The sequence below is a fragment of the Rhinatrema bivittatum genome, chromosome 2 (assembly GCF_901001135.1).
Source record: "Rhinatrema bivittatum chromosome 2, aRhiBiv1.1, whole genome shotgun sequence".
Lineage (NCBI taxonomy): Eukaryota > Metazoa > Chordata > Amphibia > Gymnophiona > Rhinatrematidae > Rhinatrema > Rhinatrema bivittatum.
Window position 1 is genome coordinate 153,832,052 of NC_042616.1, and position 20,614 is coordinate 153,852,665.

The 20,614-nt window shown below is 41.7% G+C and overlaps 1 protein-coding gene across 3 annotated transcripts in view; it reads left to right on the forward strand.

Annotated features, from left to right (window-relative positions):
* HACD1 (3-hydroxyacyl-CoA dehydratase 1) overlaps nt 1-20,297 on the forward strand; it is a 151,110-nt gene extending 130,813 nt beyond the window's left edge. For all 3 annotated transcript variants that reach the window (XM_029588755.1, XM_029588754.1, XM_029588756.1), the window contains exons 6-7: nt 2,200-2,378; nt 17,110-20,297. In XM_029588755.1, the coding sequence (XP_029444615.1) occupies nt 2,200-2,378; nt 17,110-17,192 (262 nt within the window). In that variant the 3' untranslated portion in view covers nt 17,193-20,297. The remainder of the gene's footprint in view (nt 1-2,199; nt 2,379-17,109) is intronic.
* Nucleotides 20,298-20,614: the final 317 nt, after the last annotated feature.

The window sequence follows — 20,614 nt, forward strand, 5'->3', positions numbered from 1 at the left end:
GCCTGGATGCCGCCGCTGTCCATGGTCCTGCTCCACTCCCTGGGCTTCCTCTAGGCGCCAGCGCGTGCCTCTTCATTGTATTTAAAGGGCCAATGGCGGGAAAAGCCTGCGGCCCCATCGGAAGTTAGTCTCTTTCAACTTCCTGCTTCAGCCCTATAAAAGGGCTCAGTTCCTGTTCCTCAGGGACTTCGAATCGGACTTCATGGTTGTCCAGGTTCTCCGTGGCCTTCGCAGGTTGAGATGGTTCTTCGTTCTGTGTCTTGATGTTCCCGGTCTCATTCCTTTGCCTTGTCCTGATGTTCCAGATGTCCTGTCATTCTGAAGTCCTGATGATCCTGAGTTCCAAGTGTACCAAGTTCCGAGTCTTCTGAGTTCCGAGTCTGCCAGCTCTTTGAGTTCTCCAGTTGGCCACCCCGAGGGTAAATCTGTATAGATCCGGTTCCTGTCTCCGGTCATTGAAGCCTCGTTTGGTTGGATCCCCTTCTGGCGCTCGTCTCATTCCTGCGTGGTCCACGACCAGCCTTCCTAGGTTGTGTAGGGCACACAAGCGGAAAGGGTGGTCCATGACCAGCCCATGGAAGGCTGTGTAGGGCGCCTTGAAGGACTGTGCCCACCAGTACCCTCCAAGTCCTTGTCTGAGTCGTTCCAAGTCCTCGTCTGAGTCCTTCCAAGTTCTTGTCTTGGTCCGGCCATCAGCCTCTGTCTGGCCTCACGCATTCATTGTTCCCAAGCAGTGGGTCCGGAACGGCTTTCGAGTGGCTGGAGGGCTACTCCTGAGTCCAGCATTGCATTGCTGTGTCTCATTGGTGCATGTAGGTCCAGCAGAGGGCTGATCCTGTCTGGTTCCTGTTCCGAGTTCCTTGCCTCCATTTCAGTCCTGCTTGTTCCTGCTCCACCCATGCTGGCATGTACTTACCTCCCACAGTGTGCCTTGGGGCTCCTCCTTGAGTCGTGCCGTAGTTCGGGGTCTCACACTGTCCCATGAGGTAATGACCGCGCCTTCGAGCTCTCATCACCAGCCGTAGGCCGAGCCTGCATCAGGATCCGAAGCCCATGGTCGCAACAGGACCAAGAAAGATTTCAGACACAACTGCCAGGAAAATGTGTTGGGATGCAAAAAAAAGCCCACAAGCAACATCTACTGAAATACAGGCTTCTCTGAAACAAAGTGGTATGGGTCTTTCAGCATGCACAACAAAGAGATACTTGAACAAAAATGGGCTGCATGGGAGACTCGCTAGAAAAAGTCATTGCTATACTAATGCCACAAAACAGCCCGCTTAACAATAATCCAAATAACATCTAGAGAAGCCTCAAAACTTCTGGAAAAAATTTGGAGTGATGAGATCAAAATTAAACTTTATGGTCACAATCATAAATGCCATGAAGAGAAGCACACCATCCCTACAGTAAAGCATGGAGGTCGATCTCTGCTGTTTTAGGGGAGGGGTGATCTACAGTGGCACAGGGAATTTAGTCAAAATTGATGCAAGGTTGAATGTAGCATCTTATCAGAAAATATTGGAGGAGAATTTGCATCCATCAGCCAGGAAGCTGCACATGGGGCGCACTTGGACTTTCCAACATGACAGTGACCTGAAACATAAGGCTAAGTCGATCCTTCAGTGGCTGAAGCAGAAGAAAGTGAAGGTTCTAGAGTGGCCATCCAAGTCTCCTGACCTCAACATCATTGATCTAATTTAAGGAGAACTCAAAGATGCAGTTCATGCTTGACAACCAAAGAATTTACAGGATCTGGAGGCTTTTTGCCAAGTGGAATGAGGCAGCTTTACTACATGGGAAAATAAAGAGTCTCTTTCACAGCTATCACAAAAGACTACAAGCCATCATTGATGTAAAAGGGGACATTACACAATATTAAGAATTAAGGGTATGCAAACTTTTGAATAGGACCATTTTATTATTTCCCTTATTGTTATGGTTTGTTTGAAGATTGTGCTATTCTGAGATGCTTAATAGTTTAATTTGAACACACATTAAAAATAATGGACGTGTTTTGTCTGCTCACTCATGTTTTAAAATGCTACACGTTTTACAAATTCTGCCAGGGATGTGTAAATTTATTAGCACGCCTGTATAAAGTTTGAAGCAGGCCCTGTATCTATGTCGAGCATATGTAACATTTGAGAGATATAGTTCTAAAATTATTCACAGCTAAATAAATCTTGTCATTTTCAGGTACAATTTATTTATTATTTTGTATCCAGTGGGAGTAGCTGGTGAACTTTTGACCATTTATGCGGCCCTCCCATATGTGCGGAAATCAGGAATGTTTTCATTGCGTCTTCCCAACAAGTATAATGTCTCCTTTGACTACTATTATTTCCTCCTTATCGTCATGGCTTCTTATATACCACGTGAGTATTATTTGATTCATAATATTTATTTATAAGCATTTGATATGTCACCTTTTCCCAAAGGTGGTCTGAAGGCAAATTACAATAAATGTAAGTGAACAGAAGCATTTACTAGCTTGCAGACAAATCAGGATTTGCAATTAATGAAGCACTGAGATCTAGTATAGGAAATGCCATTTGTAAATAGTTTGAAAACCCAGTTGTGTCCCTGTTGTGCATAACACAGTCCGCCTTAGAGGGTTCAGGAATTTGGGTCAAAGATGTGGATATTAGGGGAAGGCCTGGCTGAAAAGCCAAGTCTTAGCTTTTTTCCTGAACTTAAGATAGCATTGCTACAGGCACGGGTTCATGGTACTTGTTCTAAATTTTTGGGTAGAAGAACTGAATGCATGGGGTCTCGTGCAGGACAATCTGGCAGCAGTCAGGGGAGGAAAGGAAAGAAGAGCCATTTGGTTGGACCAGAGTTCCTCTGAAGGCATGTAAGAACATAAGAAATTGCCATGCTGGGTCAGACCAAGGGTCCATCAAGCCCAGCATCCTGTTTCCAACAGAGGCCAAACCAGGCCACAAGAACCTGGCAATTACTCAAACACCAAGAAGATCCCATGCTACTGATGCAATTAATAGCAGTGGCTATTCCCTAAGTAAACTTGATTAACAGCAGTTAATGGACTTCTCCTCCAAGAACTTATCCAAACCTTTTTTGAACCCAGCTACACTAACTGCACTAACCACATCCTCTGGCAACAAATTCCAGAGCTTAATTGTGCATTGAGCGAAAAAGATTTTTTTTCCGATTAGTCTTAAATGTTCTATTTGCTAACTTCATGGAATGTCCCCGAAAGTGTAAATAACTGATTCACATCTACTCGTTTGAGACCTCTCATGATCTTAAAGACCTCTATCATATTGTCCCTCAGTCGTCTCTTCTCCAAGCTGAACAGCCCTAACCTCTTCAGCCTTTCCTCATAGGGGAGCTGTTCCATCCCCTTTATCATTTTGGTTGCCCTTCTCTGTACCTTCTCCATCACAACTATATCTTTCTTGAGATGCGGCAACCAGAATTGTACACAGTATTCAAGGTGCGGTCTCACCAGGGAGCAATACAGAGGCATTATGACATTTTCTGTTTTATTAACCATTCCCTTCCTAATAATTCCTAACAATCTGTTTACTTTTTTGACTGCTGCAGCACACTGAGAAGAGAAATTGAGGTATTCAGGGACCTGTTTATTCAAGCATATGAAGACAGAGATTTTAATTTTATTCTTTTTTTTTGTACTGGAAGTCAGTGAAGATGACATAGAATAGACTTGATATGAACAGTTGCTTTTGCATCTACCAGAATTCTCATGGCAGTACTTTGTAAGACCTGGAGACACTTCATACTGTACTGTGAGATGCCATTGTATTAAGAATTTCAGAAAGCAATTTGGCTGGTGATGAACTCATGAATTACAGTAGCAAAATTGAGTTTATTAAGGAAATTATGTATTTGGCACATCTGACACAGATACATGAAGGAGGATCTTACTGCTTTCAAAATTTGAGGTTCCCTTGAGATTTGTTGAGTTGAACCCTAGGCTTCTTACTGACTTCTTAGGATGTAAGGTAACCTGATAGTGAGGGAAGAGATTTTATAGGGGATGATCTTGGCGGCTGATCCAGAGGCATTCCAATTTAGGTGTACTTAGTCTGAGTTTGTGTTTGCTAAGCTATTGGGCTACATCTGTAAGACAGTTATTGAGATTGGTAATAAATGAGGTATGGTAGGATCCCATTTTGATGCAGAGTTGAATGTCTACTGCAGATAGGTAGCACTTGATATTGAAAGAATGGATGAGGTCACAGGTAGGACATATATAGATGTTAAAAAGTATGGGGGGAGAGGACCAGGTCTTGAGATACTCCACAGGTGAGTTCTCTAGGGCAGAATGGTTTATTATTTATTTATTTTCCAGGTTTTATATATCGTCATTTAGATATAATCCATCACAACTGTTTACACTATGCTTAAACGAATCAGTAAAATTGGCCCACATAGCAGATTGCATTCTGTAGGTAAAGAGTAATTCAAACCACTTTAGGTCAGTGCCATTGCCAATGTCCTTGAGGCATTAGGTTAGGGAATGGTGGTCAACCATATCATAAGAACATAAGAAAATGGCATACTGGGTCAGACCAAGGGTCCATCAAGCCCAGCATCCTGTTTCCAACAGTGGCCAATCCAGTCCATAAGAACCTGGCAAGTACCCAAAAACTAGGTCTATTCCATGTTACCATTGCTAATGGCAGTGGCTATTCTCTAAGTGAACTTAATAGCAGGTAATGGACTTCTCCTCCAAGAACTTATCCAATCCTTTTTTAAACACAGCTATACTAATTGCACTAACCACATCCTCTGGCAACAAATTCCAGAGTTTAATTGTGCGTTGAGTAAAAAAGAACTTTCTCCGATTAGTTTTAAAAGTGCCCCGTGCTTTCATGGAGTGCCCCCTAGTCTTTCTACTATCCGAAAGAGTAAATAACCGATTCGCATCTACCCTTTCTAGACCTCTCATGATTTTAAACATCTCTATCATATCCCCCCTCAGTCGACTCTTCTCAAAGGTGGTTGAGAGATCAAGTTAAGTAATGAGGGAGTCATCACCTTGATACACAGGAAGATGGGTACTGTTTGTAATGCTCAACAGAACAAATTCGGTTCTATGATCTTTCCTGAATCTGGATTGGTATGAATGTAGGATATTGTACTCCTCTAGGAAATCTAAGAGTTGGAGATAAACTACTTTTTCTGCCACCTTGGATAAGAAAGGGATGCTAGAGACTGAACAATAGTTATCTATTTTAGGATGGGTTTGATAACAGCCTTTTTGAATAAGCTGGGTTGAGAGCCTTGGGTTACAATGGCATTTATTATATCGATTAGCCAGGGGGCTAGGTCATGTTTCAGGTTACAGTTGAATCTTGAGGGAATTGGATCTAATGGGCTCTCAGACTGATTGATTCACTGGAGGATCATTACTGCTTCTTGGAATTTTTGTCCTGAAGTTGGACAATGGGATCAAGTTTGGAGGGAGTTGAACAGAATTTGCTTGTGTGATTGTTGCATTAATGGGCTTGGTTGGTGAGAGGTGAAGGAGGTGGTGGAATGAAAGAAGGAATGAATAGCTTGCACTATTTTTCAGTGAAGAATTTGGCAACATCTTTTTAGCTGTGTAACCCTCTATGTTGGTAGGAGGAGTTTGGGTTTCTGGTTTGGAGAGTTTCCATATCAGGTCAAAAGGTTTATTTGGATGATTAATGACTAGTTCTAGTTGTTTGAAAATGTAGTCTCTTTTTTTTTTTTTGGCTTGCTGGATGGCAGCTATGTTTGGGGTTTTTTTGGGCGTGTTCTTTGCAGAGATGAAGATTGATATCGGTTCTGTGTTTCTGCCATGCCCGTTCATGTGATCGGGATTGTTGTAGGAGAAGACTACCTTAATAGAACCATGGAGAATTTCTGGGAATTCTAGTAGGTTTGGATTTGAGAAGTGTCAGAGTCTCAGTTTTATTAGAGAATTTGAAATTCCAATGCTGGACTACAACTTCTGGTGGCACTGAGGTGGTGGTAGTTTTGGTATGCTGCTTAAGGTTTCACTTGTAACATAGAATTGGTTCCTGGTGGGAGGTTTGGATGTAGGAGCATTGACAATTTGATTTTGGAATGGGATTGAATGGTCAGTTTGAGCTAGCAGAACTGAAGTATTCCAGTTCCAATCCAGACATCTTCAGAACAATAAGAATATAAAAAACTGCCATGTTGGGTCAGATCAAGCTCCATCGAGCCTAATGTCCTACAGTGGCCAGTTCGGGTCACAAATACTCAGCAGATCCCAAAATATAGATCCATTTCTCAATGTGCCCAGGGATATTAATTGCTTTCCATAGTCTAGCAGACTAATGTTTGAAAGACTTTTACTCCAGGAACTTTACAAGCTACCTCACTGTCACTTGGCATGTCATTTTTAGGTTGGATTTGGATTTTCACCTGATTGGTCAATACTGACTCACAGAATCTGAAGTAGGATGTGAACTGTATAGTGTAATTTATTTTGCATCTTGATACTGGCACTAAGCTGAGAGGTTTTATTGTACTTTTAAATTGTTTAATCAATTAGTGACTCTCATTGTATCAAGTTAACAAAATACTTGTCTAAGTTACAGTAGCACCCCTCTGAAGCAATGAGGGGAACTTTCCATATGCAATCAGTAAACGCCTTAGATCATTCATACAGGAGATGTCCCAAGAGAGGTGGAAAAGCCTGTATTATGCTAAAGCACATACACTGTGGTGTTATGATTTTATTGTCCACCCTCTGGGCCAGTAGAGAGCATATAAGCATGAATCCTAAAAGAAAGGGGCAAAGGAAGTCAAACCAGGGAGAGTGGGTATTGCTGACGGCAGCATCCCTGCTTTTAGAAGTTTTCAACAACTCTGCATCTCTAGCCAGACCTTAAGAAGACTACTCTGTATAAGGAAAGAAAAACTGTCTTATAAGGTTGGGCAGTGGCTGCAAAGCTGAATTGTTGGGACAAAAATGGAAATGTACAAAAGCAAAATAAAAACATTTAATCTGTAAAATGTCATGGGGTCCCACCCGAAACAAGCTTTCTGCTATGTGGAACACAGGTTGTGCTTCATATGTTACTACTTCTGTGCAGTAGTGAGTAGCAATTTAACTTTGGAACAAGGGCTTTGAACTCCTTGAGCCTCCTGCAGTGGGGAAATGTTGCTTTAGGAAATATTTGAGTGTTTCCATGGTCCACTTCATGGCTAGATATACTTTCTTAATTGTGGGTATTTTGCTTATGCAAGAGTAGCTTTCTATTCAGGTATAATACTGGGCGTTCTATGTTTTGATGTTCTTGAAATGGTGTTGCCACCTAGACCCACTTCTGATATGTTGTTCATAAAATGACCTTACTGAGGATTGCCTTTAAAGTCAAAAAGCTATACCTGACTTCTGTACCCCAATGTAACTTTCAGGGTCTTCTTATTTTGTAAAAGCTCAGTAAGTCACAAAATGAAAAATAAAGTGTCTATAGTACACTTCTAGCACCAAAAAGGCTCTCAACTGCTTCTTGGTCTGGAGTTGGATGTAATCACGTATGCTAGCTACCTTTTTTCAGAGGGATTGTGTCACAGTGTGTGAGTCATCGTACTGTGGTGAGATTGGCTCTACCCAATTGCTGACCCAGGTAGAGCCTTAACTGATAGGAGGCAGACTCTCAGCGACCAGAACTGAGCTTTCCTTTACCAGCATCTTCCTCCACAGTTGAGCTTTTGGGTTCTGAGGTCGACAGGACTTAAGAAAGGGTCCCATAGAGCGTGCACAGACATAGTCAGTAGACAGGCAGTGGTCACTGCTGCTGGTAGCCAAGGAATAAGGAAATCCAGGCAATGGTTAGGCTGGATAAGATCCAGCAATGTCATTTTCAGGCAATGGTTAGGACAGGCTGAGATCAGACAGTCAGTTTCCAGGCAATGGTCAGGGCAGGCTGAGATCAGGCAACGTCAGGTTCCAGACAATGGTCAAGACAAAAGTAAGCAATCTGAGGAGAGTGCTGGGCAGGGCAAGGATAAGATAGGAACTGGCAGGATAAGGCAGGAATGAGCAACATGCATTACAAGGCAGGAGGACCTGTTGCTGAGGTGCTGGTTGGGAGCATAGGCCAGGTTTAAATACCCAGCCGGTATTGACATCATCAGAGCGCAACGCCCCTGGTTTTCCACAGCACACACCTAGAGGAAGACACAGCACAGACAGCAAGGAGAGCAGTGACTGCATCCTAGGTGATTGGGGCCATCCCACAGTTGGTTGACCATTACAGATCGCACCACACTACATCCAAGTTTGTGTCCTAGGTATTGCACTTTCCTCTGGATTATTTTGCACTGCTTTATATTAGCTTTTAATCTTGTGGGCCACAAGGACCTTAACACTACCTTTTACTCAGAGCAAATGCATGTCCCAATCTGAGAAATAAATAATGCTATCCAGATAAGCAACAGCATAATCCTGATGTGGCCTGAGTATATCAATAAGTCTTTGAAAACTGGTGGAAGCAGCATGAAGCCAAAGGGCATATGGATGAACTGGTAAGCCCATTGGGAAACTCCCTAGATTGAATCCCCCAATGGAATTTGCCAATACTCACTTTTTTTTTTTTAAATTAGGTCCATGCTCTATCAACTTATCTACTTGGAACACAAGATAGGCATCAAAATGTCTTGCATAAACTGAATGCAGAAATTGAGGGAGCATTCACCCTTGGGTACTAAAACAATAGGGCTACCCCAGGAGCTGATTGATTCTCTATCACCCCTAGGTAAAGCATTTCCTTTATCTGCTTATTTACCTCCAGTTGCTTTACCTGGGTAACCTGTAGGGGCACTGGTACACTACCCTCCAAGGCTGTGACACTATATGATAGGTGACCAATCATATCTTTCTGGGGTAACAGGAGAAAGCATTTTCCACACGATACAACATTTTTTCAGACTGTTGTCTTTGTGGTGCAAATCCTTCAGCTATTAAAATGTTCTTTCCTGGCTGCATCTCTGTATCTTGTGGTCACCACTTCTCATCTTTAAGCTGCTGTACTGTGGCTAGGGCCTCTTGTTCTATTGAGAGTTTTGGTTAGTTGACATGGTATACCTGCTGTCATCCCCTCTGTTTCAACCTCATAATCCAGGGGGCCTAGTTATCATTCCTGGGCCAGCAAGTGGTTGGGAGAAGTGGGAACAAGTCTTATGATCTTATCCCCTACGTGGAATTCCAATTTGCATGTGCCCTTATCATAATATATACATTGTTTTTCTTGGGTCCCTCTCAACTTCTTTAACAACTTTCAAGGCCTTCTCCAATCTGCCTTTTAAGGCCAGGAAGAAAAGATGATACGTCCTGGGGCTCCAATTCCTGATCTTTCCATTTATCCCTTACCACATCTAGTAAGTTCCGGAGCTGCTGGCCTCTCACCAGTTTAAAAGGGGAGAAGCCTATGGAGACTTACAATGTTTCCCTTATGGCAAAGAGGAGAAAAAAGGCTAATTGGTCCCAATCCCCTGAAGCTTGGCTCAAGCATCTATGTAATCTGGCTTTTAAGGTCTGGTTGAAGTGCTCAACTAGACCATTTGTGGGTGATATGCCAAAGTGTGAAGGTGATGCATCCCACTACCACCCACACTTAAGCTAATGTGTCCTGTCAGTCAGCTCCATAGGGAACCCAACCAGCAAAGCAACTTTATTAGTTCCCATTGCAATAACTTTGACTGAGGTGGAATGATGGGGAACCGCTTGGGGAAAATAGGTAGCACAGTCCACTGCTACTAAAATATATTTGTAATCCCTCCTGCTTTTGTCCAGGGGCCCAACTATGTCCATGGCTATCATGTCCAGAGGCCCTTCAATCACTGTGAAAGATGTAAGTGGAGCTTTGGCAAGGTACTGACCCAGAGACCAGTTGGCAGTCTGGGCAGGAGAGAGAAAACAGTTTGGCCTTCTGAGAAATCCTGGGCCAAGAGAAACTTTTTTTTTTCAGCCACACGAGTATATTATGGATCTCAAAGTGTCCTGGTGAGGGATAGTTATGTGTGAATTTCAGCACAACATCCTGAAAAACCTAGGGTACCAACAACTGTTCTTGTGGTAGTTGCCCTGCCTGAGGCCCCACAATGCTTTACAATAAGTTATGTTGTACTCAGAAATAAGTGTAAGCCCTTTGTGTCTCTTTATTAAGCACACCTTCATCACTCAATTGCCTGCTCAAAAGTTTGCTTAAGGATGAGATTATGAAACTTCATTCTGATTTTCCTCAGTAATTCCCCCCAGTCTTTTTCTGGATCACCAGTGGAGTTTTGCACCTGCCTTGGGGTGTTTCTTTTTCTTCCACTGGGCCCGAGGCCTCCAGCCTCTCCCAGGGTCTGAGAAATAACCCTGTCACAGAAGTGGAATACTTTGCCCCTAACTTCTGTTTGGGGTCAGATGCCCTCACTCCTGTGCCTGTGTAGCTGTACAGACCACTCTCTCCCCCACAAAGCAATGAGCCTGGACCAATCTCATCTCAAAATTAAGGTACTGGTAGCTTCTCTACTGCCAGTACTTAGGATATCCCTGTGCTCTCCCCTCCTTCCCCAACCTACACTTTCACGGGACAGATTTGGTACTTCTTGGACTCACCATGAATGCACCAAGTGACAACCATAGGAGTTCTTCCTATATAGTCCCAATCCTTCTGTTGAATTAGTCCCAACTGTGTTCTAATAGGCCTCTGTACTAGAGATTGATTGGTCTCTGTGTCAAGCAGAGCCATGAGAGAGAAACCTTTTTCCCTTGCCTCCTTCATGAAGAGTTTGGAGGATCTGGTTACCAAGGTTTCTTTAGCTTGGCTCTTGCCCATTTAAGAATGCACCTTATGGGGACATTTGAAATGGAAATGCCATGTAACTTCACAGACATAACATTCTGGGGGGAATCAACCAGAAGGTGTATCTGTCCTGGCCCTAGGCCCAGAGTAGCTTGCTGGTGGGGGATTTCCCTGATTCCAGACCAGCGGTATGCAAGAGGGGTTGGAGATCCTCACCCCATTCTTCTTTCCCAGGGGTACACCTTTCCTTTCTCAGGAAAAGATCATGACCCAGCCTGGTGGCAGCACTGGTGGAGGTCATGTCAGCCAAAATGTTTGGACAGTGTAATGGTGCTGCCTAACATAGTAGCCCTGTGTTTCAACACCCACTCATTTTCTTTTCTTTTTTTTTTTAGTTTTGTGGAGAAGAACATTAATATATTGTTCCAACATCACATTGGCTATCACCTCCATAATATACTTTCCTTTGGGTTCTGACTCCCTACATGCCACTTTTTTCAGATGTTGTGCTAGAGCCCATGGCATGTCACCCATTCCCAAATGCACCTTTCTGAACTACCTGCGATATGCCTGCTTTAGTCATTTGCAATTTGTGCGTAATAGCGACCTTCACTGTCTCATAATTCCCAACTTGTTCAGTATCTAGGGCCCTAAAAGACACTAGGGTATTCCTGACCAGACAGGGGACTAATCTAGCAGCCATCCTGCCACATTGGCCACCCCTTTAAAAGTAACCAAAAGGCACCTGGATCATCATTTTCACCCATTATTGCTGGACCCCAGTTTGCATCAGCGGAGGAAACCCACCTCCCAGCTTGATCCGGCAAAACTGGGGTGATACCTCCCTCAGAGGCAGTCTGATAAGCAAAAGGTTGTCCAGTACTCTTTACTTGTTCCTATAGTAGCTAGATCGGGGTTGCTTATGTTGGTTCTATTGCGCGACAGACTGTTGGAACATCTGTTGAGTAGATTTTTGTTCCTGCTACAATTGTGCAGCCAGCCACTTCAGAACACCCTATGAGGACACCAAACCTATTGCAGACTGCTGGGCTCCCTAAACCACTTTTCCTCCTTTACGGCTATGCACCAGGCTATTCCCCATCCAGGGACTGCACCAGGCTACCCATACCAGAAGGAGGACTCTGTGTACCTTAACTTTACTTCCTCTCTATTACCCGTCACGGACAGCACAGTTAGTCTTTTTACCTTAGGTTGGTGTCACAGATGCATATCCAGAAGGGGTCGCTCCTTTGCAGCTACCAGCATCTAGGGTCCGTGTGTGGTCACTGGATCCCACTTCTTAAACCACTGTGTCATGGGTTTCCACCTGAAATGGACTTTTTGCCTTGCGGAACCCAGGCTGTGCTTTGTTTGTTACTTCTCTGCAGTAGTGAGTAGCAAACGAATCTTGGAACTAGGGGATTTTGTCCACATTTGCCCCCTACAGTGGGGGAGATACATCTCTGGGACCTGCCATGCTGTAGGCCTCAAGTACGGGTCAGGGTGAAGATTAAGTAGGCAAACTAAGAAATGGTCAGTTTAAACCTTTCCTATGTGCTGGTCACTCGGTGGCATCTTTATTTCACCCTGATTGGTACAGCCAAGCTTACAATTTCCTTACAATGCTACCTGAAGGAAAAGGAAAAAATGTCCACAAGGGGAATCCATCTTCGCAATGGTAAAGGGAGAATAAAAAGTCATTGATCCTAATGTCCTTACATTTGGTTCTATTCCAAAACACCCCCACAAAACTCAGCTCTCTCTTAAAGTGTCAAGAGGGAGCTGAGCCACAATCTCACACTTTTTCCCCACAACTGTGCTTTAGGGTGCAGGCCTAGACCTAGTGACTGCGACCTGGACTCGGGCCAGATCCCAGGCCCATTTTTTGTTTTACAGTGAAGTCACTGGAGCCTTCCTCATTGATTTAATTGTAAAATGAAATTAACATAGTGAATGAAAACTTTTTTTCTTTAATTTTGAAACTAATAAAACAAATTGAGGTGCCCTGGAAATGAATTAATAAACCAAACCAAATTTTTCTCCTCTGCACATCCGTACTATTCCAAAGTATTTTAATTTTGATTTTTATTACAAATTTCTATTTTATTTAAGCTTGATTATATTTTATAATGTTTTATGATGGATGATTTTAACTTTTATTGTAAACTGGTTTGGCGACTTGTTGAAAGTTGGTATAACAAAATAAAATTACCATTAGCATGTGCTTTTCTGTGGGGTATCCATTCCCACTTTTGATGTTAGCAGGTGTGTGCACCCTTGAAGTGCACCTGCATTGCAAGAGAAAATGTCCTTACTGGGGAGAGAGGCATTCAAAAACAGGCTGCCCAAAAGGTGGAGGAGTCGTAGTTTTAATCTTCCGGTGATGTTGCCCACACTGTTAATTCATTAAGAGAGAGCACTTTTTTCAGGGATCATGTTTATGTATTTAATTTAATGCACATCAGAAATGGAGCTCCATCCCTTACTTGTGTTCCCAGTCTGAAATATGGACATTACTATGTATTCTTATAAAGTAATGCTCATGAGTTTCTGAAAAAAAGTTTATGCATCTCTTGGTTTCTCTTGATACTAAATACTTGGGAATTTCTGTATTGATGATAGATGATTGTATGCAGGAAACACTTTACATTTTTATCCCATTTGTTTCCATATGATTTGCATTTCTTAGACTTTGTATTTGTAAAATGAAAAATTTCAATTATTCCCATATAATTAGCTCTATAATTTGGGATTCATATCAATTGGAGTGGAGGAGTAGCTCAGTGGTTAAAGCAATAGGCTAGGACCCAGGGAAACCAGGGCTCAAATCCAACTGTTGCTCCTTGTGACCTTGTACAAGTCACTTTACCCTCTGTTGCCTCAGATACAAAATTAAATTGTAAGCCCTGTGGGGATAGGGCAATATCTATAGTACCTGGATGTAATCCGCTTTGATGTACACTTTGAAGTGCTGAAAAGCAGAATATAAAAAAAAATCTAAATAAATATCCACATATAGTAAAACACATGTATTTGAAATATACTCCTATTAAGAATTCCAGAGAAAGGAAAAAAAATACCCAACACCACACCCCTAGCACAGTCTTTCCAACCATGGAAACACGTGCAGGCCTGGCCCTAAGAATGACAGCACCAGGACTTCTCCTATTTCAAAGAAAGAAAACAGCATAGGGGACCCTTAGTATGCAAATCTCTCCCATATATATTCATTATGGATAGCTTGAAAACCCAACTGGTTAGGTGTGGCTCCAGGAGAGGGGTTGGGAAACACTGATCTCAAAGATAAACATATTAAGCAAGAACAAGCAGCCCCCAGACTAACAGTAAAATGGTGATACATAGCTTGTTATAATACCAAATTCCTTCTGACTCTACCCCCTTTGCTGCTCACTCATCTCTCTCTGGCTCCTCTCCTTGCCTGCTAACACCTCCAATATGCTATCTCCCTCCTGGCCACCTACTTCAACTCCTTTCCTAACTTCCTGTCTCTTCCAATGCCTCCCCCCACACACACACACACACCCCTGCCTCCCCCCCACACACACAACCCCCTTCTCCCCTTATTCTATCACAACTTTATTTCTCATGCTTCTTCTGCCACTTCCTGCTCAAGAATGTTGATTGCCCCCCTTCACCCAACATGAACACCTTGTGAGCTCTGCAGCTAACTCTACTATTTCTCTTCTGTCCAGGCCCCACTGTCCTGACTCAAATCCTCATATTCCCTGATTCTCTTCCTCCTTTGTTTTCTCAACACCACTGACTGTATTTCTCTAGCTTCCCCCTTGCTCATGCCCCAAACACCTTCTCTCCCTGTCCTTAACCCTGACACTCCTGCTCTTGATGCTGTCTCCCAACTCCCTGCTATTTCTTCCCCTCCCAGTTCCCCCTACTGATACCTCCACTGTCCTACTGATGATGCTGTCTGTGCCCCTCCAAGACCACAAATTATGTCCTCCTTTCCATTGAGTTTGAAGAAAACTCAGCCACCTTACCCAAAGTAACTTCTCCTAACCCTACCCCTCCCTGTCCTTTCATACCTTCCACAGTTCTGACTCCTGATGCTTCTTAACCATAAACAGAGCCAATGACTTCCAGTCCTTCATCTCTTCCTTCACACTTTATAATTCACCCCTTCTATAGGGGGATGTGGCTGCTGATGATTATCCAGTTTATCAGATAGTCTATGATTTGAATTCATTAGTTTAAGGGAGCAGAAGTGTACACTTTTGTGAAGTAGTTAATCATGCTTATTATAGTAGAATAAGTATACATAGTTTAATATGGTAGATATAATTAAGTTTCTAAATTTTACAGAGCAAAGCACTGTGATTATGAAGATTTAACACCTTTGTATTAACCTTAAAACCAACCTGCTCTTATCAAAGGCAAATTTCTACTTTAGCTATGTGGAGCTATTTACAAAGCCAGTTTATCTCACCCTTTCTCAGTCGTTGTAGGGGTCACATTCCTGGAAAAGATCAGGAGATTTTCTAGATACTGATGGCTGAAGTTTAAATCTGCCGCACATGTAAAAATTGCCGCTTATGCGTTTGGCCAGGACCTGCGTGCACTGCGCGCATTTTAAAGAGGGCCCGGCCAGGTGCATAAGTGGCGATACGCACATAAGTGCCAGGCCCTGACAAATGGGTGGGGTGGGGATGGGTGGAGCGGGGCGGGACAGGGGATGGGCCGGGACAGCGCCATTCATCGCTGTCCTGGAGCCTTGTGCGCTGGCAGGCTGCCGGCCCGAGCAAATTACTTCAGGTCGGGCCCTGAAGTAACTTGAAGAAAAAAAAGGGGGGGGAGAATTTTAGAGGGTGGGGAGGAGAGGGGAAGGAGAAGGAGATTAGGGTAGGGGGTAAGAAAGTTCCCTCCCAGTCCGCTTGGTCTCCCAGGCCAATTCTAGCTAGAACTACACCTGCTAGAATTATTTGCCTTAAGCAACCTGTTTCCCCTTGTTCTGTTGAGGTAAGATATAATCTCAGGGAAGAGATGTACCCTTCTTTACAGCTATCTCTTTGAATTATATCAACAAGCTGCATGGATACAAGTTTATAAACCTCAGATCCTTTCGCATTCTCCTATGACATGCCAGCTATTAAAGTTCTGTCAGATCCTTCCTGCCTGCAGTTAAACTCTGGTAAAACTCCGTAAAACCAGTAGAAAGTATAAAAATCTAGTTAGCCTAGGTTTAAACCCATACATTTCGTATTGCAAAATTACCAGCTTTAGCTCCCCTCCATACCTCCCTCAAGCCTCCCCCCCCCCCCCACTAAAAAAAACTACTCTCCAACTTCAAAAACTCCAGGATCTGGTCTGCACCTCTACCCAAGGTTTGATGAAGCTGCATCCAGCTGTTCCAGATAATAAGAGTGGGACAACCAGACGCACAGGCAGCCTGCCAAACAGACATTGAATACGATCTAATAAGTCTTTTCTCATATGAATGGAAGATTTAAAAAAAGCCCAAAACACATTAGTGTAATGCTTAGAGAAATGGTCCAAGAAAACAAACTGGTAATCGATCCAAGATGGCTGACAGCAACAAACACAAGCAGTTGGATCGATATAAAAATGGACTTTATTGAATCTTGCCTGACTCCGGCTGAGTTTCGCTCAAAAGAGCTGCCTCAGGGGCTTAAAAGCCACTTGAACTGGCTTAGATAAACTCAGAGCTCTCATGTAACATAGTCAGAGAAGTTTTTCTCAGCAGCAGATGGCTCTTGGATCAGTTTTCAAATCGGAACACTCTTAAAAGCAGACTGCTTTAAAAGTGATGATATTGCATTTCCACTCGCCGCTCAGCAATGGTTAGTGAGTTTATCTAAGCCAATTCAAGTGGCTTTTAAGCCCCTGAGGCAGCTCTTTTGAGCGAAACTCAGCCGGAGTCGGGCAAGATTCAATAAAGTCCATTTTTATATTGATCCAACTACTTGTGTTTGATGCTTAGAGAAATGGGAAAAACTGAGAAAATGTGGCAAATTCTTGCCAAAAAAAAAAAATCCAAAATGAAATGGTCATAACATGCTTCAGTGAGTTTGGGTTGACACACTATGGCAAAGGAAGTACTTTTTCATAAAAGCTTTGCAAGTAGCAGACGCTTCATTAGCTGCCCCTTTACCTTGTGATGCTATCCTTTGTGCCTCTGTCGTGGTGGTGCATTTCTTTATTCTCTGCCCTTGGTTAGAATGGGGATGGATCTGCATTCCATCCAGTAACTTATCAGTTTGTTCTGTCTCTTTAATGTTTGCAAAACTTAATGCATGGATATATTTTTTTCTTTTCTTTCTCAATCAAGTGTTTCCACAACTCTACTTTCACATGCTGCGCCAGAGAAGAAAAGTGCTTCATGGACAAGTGGTTGTGGAGAAGGACGATTAAACCAGCATGTGTAACCACGGGGCTTTTTCCATGAGCATGCAGAAGGAAAAAAATGAGCACAGTGATCGGAGCCAGAGTGGATTTTTTTTTTCTAATTCAAGGTTTATATGATGGAACAAGAATAAACTACAATGTATGAAATATCATGGATTTTGTTTTGTTGAACTTTTACTCTTACTCTGAGACTTTAATAATAGCCCCCAATTTTCTTTAGAGGCGATTACCACTGTTTTTGAAACAATAGTTATAGCAACATCTAATGATCAAAAGTTTAAATGGGTCGCTATATTTATTACAAGTCATCTGTGTATGAGCAACCAGGAGAACATTGTGAGAATTGGTACACTGCATGGGGGAATTAATATTCTGATAAATGGGTCTTTAACTGTTATGCTGATTCAAACATTGTATGTAGCTGATACTTGCCTTTTATTCATCAAGGGTTTCACCCATCCTGTGCCTATGGGGAAAATATTTTGATACATCGTGCCTCCTGTGTGCAGCCATCTGTCCAAGGTTTATTATTTGCAAAAAGCTGACTCTGCCTTTTCTGTAGGATAAATCCCAGATATATGTTCAGATGTCAACCTGATCCAAACCCTGTCATGGGAAATCTGTCTTTTAGGGAAATCACTCTGTAGAGCTGTGAGTTCATAAACCTTATAGACGTATAAAAAATGTTATTGATAATTATAACATAACATGTTCTACATTACTGAAGCAAAGTCTTCAGTTATAATTTAAGTTGAGATTGTATTACTTCATTTTGTTGACATTTGAATTGACAAATTGTTTGTTAATGTTTGAAAACACTGGTTTTCTTTTTTTTTTTCCAATCTCAAGACGATCAGTCTATTCTTTTCAACCAATTTAGAATTGTGTTAATGTACTGTTGGGACTTTTTAAAACATGTGCAGTAAGAAAGGTAAATTCAAAATATACCATAGTATCCTTGTGTCCATGTATATAGTAAATTGCTGGCATATTCTTTTTAGATACAGGAATTCAGTAAATGTATTGTGCCTTTGAGAAAAAGATTAGATATGCTAGCTTTTTGTTTTTAGCACTTGTGATCTCATATATTTATGTTTTAAAGAAAAATGGTCACATTTTTCATGACTGATACTATCTGGATATATTCCTGCTAACCAGGGTTATTCTAATGCTGATGCAGGATAACTGCTCATGAAATTCAGACACTGCAATTTTATAAAGTGTCTTTGGGTGAACTAGGCAGTAAAATCACAGCTGAACTCTGTCAGTGATATTTTTTTTTTACATGGAAAATAGCTTGGAATTGAAGGCAGAATCCTTTGCTTTCTTAATTATCCCCATACTTTAAGGGAAACCATTTCTGACAGACAATGAGGAAAGCATTTGGTTAATTTCAAAAAGGTGCTCATTAACTTTTTACAAATCATTTCCACATTTCCTATGCAGCTGGTATAGTTTAGTAATTTATTTATTTTACTTTGTGTGCATTGAGATGTTGTAAACCCCTATAACTCTATAACAGGGTACCATCAAGCTAGGGCGAGATAACATAGTAGAAATCTCATTTTTGTGAGACTTTCCTCACTCTAAATGACATCAGATCTTCACCGAGGTGTATTGTGCAGTTCATACGTCTCACTCTGCATGTAAAACTGGCCCCTCAACCCTAAACCACCACCACCTCACCTCCAGCTATTAGCTGGTCCCTTCTCTAGTCATGTAAATAGTTGAATACTGTGAAAGCCTTCCCAGAGGTGTTCTCTCTCTCAAAATTTGCATTCGTGCTGTGCGATAATCATATTATCGTGTGCGTTAACTTTCATCAAAATGCATTATGGTGTTAACGGATGCGTGAAGTTTCATCGCAGTGGTGTTGTGAACTTCATGAAGTCAGTCTTGGTTCATTAGAGAGCCTGGTGTGGACAATATTATACAAATCAGTACTTCTGTGCTTTAGAAAGCAAAGAGACATTTCTTATAAATAGTTTCAAGTGCTTATAAAATTTAAAAAGAAAAGAAGCAAAACTGACCTAAAGACATTTGGATAGAGGGAATAAGCCTGGTAGATTGAATTTCTGTTGGTGTTGCCTTGAAACACATGGGCTACCCTCACCCTTTACAATCCCAGCGGGTCAGATATAACCTGGTCTTTGATTCTTCCATTTTGAATTTGTTTGATATTTTGGGTCAAGAAGTACTAATTGTATACATGTCAATGCATGAACATGGAGAAAGTGTTCATGAATGTGAACATACAAAACTAAAGAGAGCAAGGGAAATAGGCCAGTTTTCAGAAATGTCCCACAGAAAGGTTTAAGCAATGGAACTGCATACTCATCTAAGTCATTTGTATGACCTTTTCCACAAAGTGTGCAATGTCAAAATTTGGCAGCTCATAAATGTGCAGTGGCAACGGGAGGATCATGCAGATAGGTGCTTTTCAGAGGTGTTCTTATTCAGTAAGGCAGACCTTAAGCACAGATGTATTCAAATTCACACATTTGACTTAGAAACAGTTCTAAACCTTGTGCAGAAGTCAAACCAAGCAAGCATCATGCACCATTTTGCTTTTCGAATAAAAACAGGCCAGAAGTTAAAAAGCAGAACAAACTTACACAGACACAAAATCGCAAATCCATAAAAAATCACAAAGCAACAGCTCCATGATAAACATTTTTCAGAGCCTGACTACTGCAGCGATGACCTTATGATTGGGATAATAAAAGGTAAATTAAAAAAAAAAAATATCAGGCATGTAAGACATTTGAAGTCAAAATTATCAAACACTTGGGAATTCACATTAAAGGACTGAACCTACTTGGATTTTTAAACTCGCTAGCAGACATAAAATCTTTCTCTCACACAGCCTTCTCTCTAACACAGTGCCACCCCTGCTCCTTCCCTTTCTTACTATCACTGTAATGTATTTTACGATTTACTTGCATTTTCTGATGCTGTCAACTTTTGCTTAATGTGTTTTGGACCTGAGGAAGTGTATTTAATGCTTGAAAGTTAATCAAGAAATGTATTTAGTCTAAGGGGAAGTATTACCTCCATATTTTTTTCTTCTGTTAATGTTTATTTCTGAGAATAAAGAGAACACAAAATGTTTGACAGGGATAAAATGGAATTCACAAAAGAATGTAACATTTTAGTAAATAGTAAGAAAACAAAAGATAAATTCTTTTGCCTTAAGCATTTGTTAGCATAACTGCCGGCATGCTGTTAGATAATTTTGTCCTATACAAATTGATAGTGCACTACTAAATTATATTTGTTTCTTAATTGGAGTGTGCATTGAGACAAGCAGAAGAAAACAGTGTAATGACAGGAATATATATATTTTTCTTCCTCAAAACACTTCAGAGGGTAATTTTCAAAGGGCCTTCTGCAGGTAAAGTGTAGTGCCTTGCTCACAGAAATGGCTC